Raw genomic sequence first — 5,648 nt, 5'->3', positions numbered from 1 at the left:
TGAAGGGAGCTAGGGGTACCTAGAGTGTGGTCCAAACTCTAGAGAAATCCAGGAACATTATGGACCACAGGCCCATAGAGTTTGATCCAAACTAAGGCTGCAACTTTTAGATATTGCTAAAAGTTTTTCCTGGTCTCTTGCCCGTTGGCTTCATTAAAAATCCTAGCACAGCCAAAAGTATCTGGAAATGCATTGTACCAAAAATATCATGGCACATAAAATCAGCATCAATCAAAATTTTTTATTTTATCTTTTTCTTAATAAAATCAGCTCTAATTTTGAAAAATATTGCAAATTACTTTAAGTACATAAAAATAAATTTCGCTAGAGAGCTAAGCTCAAAACCATCATTGCTTGTCTTAAATATAGTGTTGCTAGATGTTAGTTGATGACCTGATGCTATGCACGAGTATAGTACTTCATATGCCACCTTCCTCTCCTATCCTTCAATGGATTCATTATTCCTACATAAGGATTCATAGCACACAAAAACAAGGAAAATTTTTGTTTCACATTCCTCATTTTACACCAGTTGTACACACTGCACACAAATTGTGGACATTCTTTGGAAAGTTTGGACATGATAGTGTGAAATGGGAGTGATACAAAGCGTAGTTGATGCATCCACAAGGCCATGAATCAGAACTAGAAGATGTAATGTGACCACTTTATGAGGAAACATAATCTAATGGGCCATAAGGCTCAAGCAATTCAGCAATTAATCCCTTCTTTCTTTTGGGGTTCCATCCCATGTCTTTGCACAGTTGGTCATTGTACCATATTTGAATAGCACCAATGCAGGATCTCCTGTAGTATCGGCCAGAGTATGTCTTCATGTATTTATCCCATATTTCCACATTTTTTTCCATGTCTTTAATGCTGGGCAATTTGAATGTGCCATCAAGAAGCTCTGCTAGCCATCGGCATCTTATCTCAGAGGTGTACAAATTTGAAACACTCTCTGAGAAACCAATTACTGCTAATTGTGGAATTCGTGGATGAATGCATTCCCTGATAAATTGGAAATGTCATTTCCTCATTTTCATTACTACGTACCTTCAAAATGCATGAAGGTTTTAAATTGTTCAAGGAATCAAACAACAGAAATTAAGACTTAGTCCCAAAATTTTGGAATTGATTATAGATAGTGTTGAAACTAAGTGTACCATATTATATTATAGAGAAAATACAAATGTCTAATTTCATTCATCAATTTAGTATAAATATTAAGTCTTTTAAATTTTCAATGTTAAGAAGTTACAATGTTCAAAATAAATTGAATCAAGAATCTTCATATGATGTTAGTTTATTGCTATTAGCTAGTATGTTATTAATACAAATGCATCTATTTACACGTGTAAGTGTGTGTGTATATATTAAGTTGTTGGGGTGGGGGCGGGTGGGTGGGGACACAGAATTTGGTTCCCTGTTATTGCTCCTAAAATAGGCTCGATTGGGCAATGTCAAATGCTATAAAAGACTTGAGTGTATTTCTCTTATCACCATTGGTTTTTAGGTGAAGTGGCTCAACTCTTAGTTTGACACATGTTATATATGGCCCCCCAAGGAAAATCTAGATTGTCCAAGAAACCAAATTGTACTAAATTGCTCACATTTCTAAGCTAATCTTGATGAAATAATACATAAAATTTCCAACATTTCTAATTTTCTGTAACATAGATTATTATTATTATTTTTTTTAATGTTCTTTTCATGTTTTCCTTGGTATTGAACTCTAATGTTATGACCCCCACCCCTTAAAACTTAAAGAAATTAACTAACCTGTAGAGGGGAACTGTAGTATTAGGGGACCCAGCCATATGGTCCTTAAATGTGGGGGACACAAAAATGTCTTTGAGCTTTCTATCACCCCTGAACCCAGTAGCCAATATGACCAAATCAGTCTTCAGAAGTTGCTCCTCACCATTAATCATAACACCTCCTTTGCAGAAGCTGAAGTTTGTACCTTTCTTCAAAATGATGCTTCCCTCTTCAACTTTGTCATAGAATTTTTCTGGCATTATGCAGATTAAACAAGAACTGAGTTGTTGAAGGAAACTATGCTTTGGTACCATTCCTAACTTTGCCAACCGAAGCTTCTTTTTTATATAGCTTTCAACAAATTTGGAGAATGCCCACCTCTGTTTATATGATAAAAGGTTTTAAGCTTCTACTCTTAGGAGAGCCTTCTTCAAGGTATAAAGATAATATTAAGGCTATATAAAAATATTAAAAAAAAAAAAAAAAAAAAAGCAAAGAAAATTTACCACTGGTGAAAGAATTGTTGCCAGGAGACTTAGAAGAAAACCTTCACCAGGCTTGTGAATCAATAGCTCCGCGAAGCGATTAAGGTATAACAATGGTAAAGGCACACCCCAAGGAAAGAAATCAGGAACAATCCAATGTTCAGTCTTGTATAATACAGTACATGGATGCTCAATGCCTGCAAATTAAGTGTAAATCAATGAAAACAATATGTACAAATCTGAGTAATGGAGCAGATAATTAAAAGTACTTTTCATGCATAAGCCTAAAAAATTTAGTAAGTTCTCCCTAGAAAATAACCTTATTAAAGTTGCTTTGTAGTTTATAAAAGCCTACAAGTTCTACATTGTAATATAAGTGAAATTTATGTTTGATACCATTTGCCATTGAGCATTCCATAGCAATGTCCAAAGCAGATTTTTGGAATCCCACAACGGTGACTTGCTTCCCTTTGATAAGCTTAGCTGCACTTTCATAATCCATGGCTGCATATTCCATGGAGTGTATCACCTTGCCATGAAAGACTTCTGGGCCTTGGTTTGGAGGGAAACCTGGAATGTTTGGAATGTCACTGAATCGCCCAATGCAGAGGATCACAAAGTCCACTAGGTACTCCTGCATTTCCATTTAGTTTAGTAGGAGTTTAAGACACAAGTCCAATCCACTTTGACTAAGAGTTAGTTTGGAAACAACTTATTTAGCTGAAACTGAAAACTTTTTGTTGAAAATACTGTAGATTAAGTTAAAAGGTAGCTAAAATAGTACAGTGAGACCCATAAATAGTATCAAAAAGTGTGATAAGACCTATGAATAGTACTAAAAATAAGCTGAATAGTAGCAAAAATAAGTTAAATAGTAAAAAAAAAAAAAAGACTTTTTAAGTCAATTCCAAATATAACTTAAATATCTTTGTCACAATTTTGATTGGCCTGAAAGAGTAGATTCTCAGGTACGCATGGGTCGCATAAAATGAGAACTAGTGAAAATAAAAATAGAAATACGTGACAGATTCAAAACAAATGATTTGCAGATTCATTTCGAAAAACATTATTATTATTAGTTTATTACTACTGTTATTCTACAGTATGAACATTTCATTTCAATAATCCCCCAGAAACTGGTTTTATATGTTCAATATGGCATTCTGATGGGATGTATGCGGAGCCTAATCAACTATGTTGGCTCTATCAAGGTTTAGGGCCAGCAATCCCATACAATTATTGGGGGTAATTCCAGTATTTGACCATACTTTAGAAGCCTTATGCCCTTTATTTGTACTTTTCTATGTGTAGCACAAGTAATAGGATGGATTATATATAGCTAACTATCCTTATAACTTTTGTTACAGCGGTCATAATAAAGCTCTAACAACCCTGTAATATAAACATAGCGTTAGTTTTGACTTTTGAGTGATCTGATGGGATGTATGTGGAACCTACTTAACTATGTTGGCTACGTCGGGGAATAGGGACCGATGGTCTTGTAAAATTAATTATTGGGGGGCCAAAATTCTGATATTTGAGCAGCCCCAGTTTTGAGTGAATCACATAAATATGAGCGTTTGTGTGCACTGATTTTTTTTTTTATCTACGTGCCATAGATTTAGGTTTGGTTTCCTATTTTCTAACATAATTCAATGTTAATTGGGTTATATTCAAAGTGATAACTTAGTGATAATGGGGTATTTTTTGTGATACTTCACATATGTGGTTGAAAATTCACCCCACCTCCCTTATTATCTACTGTCTCAAAAAAAAAAAAAACATATCGAAATGGAGCGTTGGCCCAATCCATCTAATCATATCGATTGTCCAAAACTTCAAAGTCCTGTCCCTCACCATGAATAATGACTATTAATGAGAAGTTGAGAACCTCAAAAATGAGTGGATGTATGTCAGTATGTGTATTATATGTCCTTCACATTTATCTTGCTCTACCTTATCTCCAAGCAGAGGAAAAAAATAAAAATAAAAATAAATAAATGACAACAATTCTTGGTGTATCTATGAGTATATGAGAGTATATACATACCTCAGTCGAAAGGCTACTTGTATCTTCTACCATAAGCTTCCATTTCCCTTTGGAACTGAGAAACGCATCCGTACCACTCCACATGGTCCAAGATTGTATCTCTTCCTCAGATAGGCCTTCATACTCAATGCTGACAACTTTGGTGTTAAATTTGATATGCCTAAGCAGGTCAAAATGATGAGCATATGATTGAATATAGTCGAAAACTTGATGTTGGTTAGGAAAGTCTTCTGTCACTGAAGAAGGCCATGGAAAATCTGAGAACTGATATAGTACTTTTGGAGTTTGGAGTCTAGTGGTCTCTATGGTTTTGGTCCATACTCCTCCAATGTTGCTTTTGGCTTCAAAAACGAAAGGATGGAAACCCTTTGACAGTGTGTACTTGCAAGCCAGGAGGCCACTGATACCGGCTCCGATAATGGCTACCTTTCTCTCCATAGCTTATCAATTTGGGGAGAGAGGAGATGGGGTTGAAGGGAGAGAGAGACAAAGAGTTTCTTTTTTTAAAAGTATGAGAGAGAGAGAGAGAGAGAGAGAGAGATGCAAATGTCTCTCTTTTGGAAAGGAGAGAAGAAATGAGTAATAAGGAAAGTCTAGACGGCAAAAATGCCCCCACCGCCTTGCTTGATCTGTTCCATCTTACATTTTTCACTTCAAGTCGCATTCTAATTTTCATTTTTGACTTCATGTATAATGGTTGTATGATTTGAATAGATTTTTTTTTTTTTTTCTTTTTTAAGCGGAGGGTTTTCTTAAAAACTTTTGAAAGTGTGAGGTTCAATATGTAAACACCTTAAAAATCTGGCGTTTACATATAATTTACCAAAAAAATTATAGAATTTGTGAAGCCAGATATAAGGGTACTTACTTTAATTTATAAAGAGCAACAGTAATTAGAAAAGCTTTTTCTCTCCAAGTCTATTATTATTTTTGTTTGGACCCTCAACAAAGTATTTAGCAAAAAGACAAAAAGATATCAAGAAAATGCACCTCACATCAAAGAAAGTAACCAATAAACCAAGGAAAGCCGACGCCTGAACTAGGAAGATATATAATGATTATAGGCCAGTAAAAAAAATTTCATCCTTATCAACAAAAATATCAGTCCAGAGTCCAGACAAAATACTTGATGTATAGAAAGTTACAACATAGGTAAGAAGAACTGGAATTGAAATCATCTCAAGGATGAAACTATCTCTGCCTAATAGTTTGAGTCCTCTAGAGACTGTCAAGTAGAATACACATGATCGAGTAAATTTATTGAGAACAAAACCACATTTATTCAAAATTACTTATATAATCTGTTGGACTTGCATGATACAAATAAAGAAGCGCTTGTTTCTTTTGCCGAG

At 34.8% G+C, this 5,648-nt stretch overlaps 1 protein-coding gene across 1 annotated transcript; it reads right to left on the bottom strand.

The window, feature by feature from the left end:
• Window positions 1-487: 487 nt before the first annotated feature.
• On the bottom strand, window positions 488-4,952 carry LOC115968923 (probable flavin-containing monooxygenase 1). The gene is made up of 5 exons (XM_031088467.1): window positions 4,297-4,952; window positions 2,643-2,880; window positions 2,268-2,443; window positions 1,783-2,141; window positions 488-1,011 (listed from the first exon to the last, which is right to left on the bottom strand). The coding sequence occupies exons 1-5, from the start codon at window positions 4,732-4,734 to the stop codon at window positions 669-671; spliced, it is 1,554 nt and encodes a 517-aa protein (XP_030944327.1). The 5' UTR covers window positions 4,735-4,952; the 3' UTR covers window positions 488-668.
• Window positions 4,953-5,648: the final 696 nt, after the last annotated feature.

The sequence above is a fragment of the Quercus lobata genome, chromosome 11 (assembly GCF_001633185.2).
Source record: "Quercus lobata isolate SW786 chromosome 11, ValleyOak3.0 Primary Assembly, whole genome shotgun sequence".
Lineage (NCBI taxonomy): Eukaryota > Viridiplantae > Streptophyta > Magnoliopsida > Fagales > Fagaceae > Quercus > Quercus lobata.
The sequence above is the reverse complement of the archived record's forward strand: the minus strand, read 5'-3'. Positions and strand labels throughout refer to the sequence as shown.

Bases quoted from the DNA above. Each gene is read 5' to 3' on its own strand.
- LOC115968923 (XM_031088467.1), bottom strand. From the start codon at position 4,734: ATGGAGAGAAAGGTAGCCATTATCGGAGCCGGTATCAGTGGCCTCCTG. The intron at 2,444-2,642 runs GTATCAAACATA...CTTAATTTGCAG, and splicing joins GGAATGCTCAATGGCAAATG to GCATTGAGCATCCATGTACT. The intron at 2,142-2,267 runs GTAAATTTTCTT...TCATATAAACAG, and splicing joins CAACAATTCTTTCACCAGTG to AGGTGGGCATTCTCCAAATT.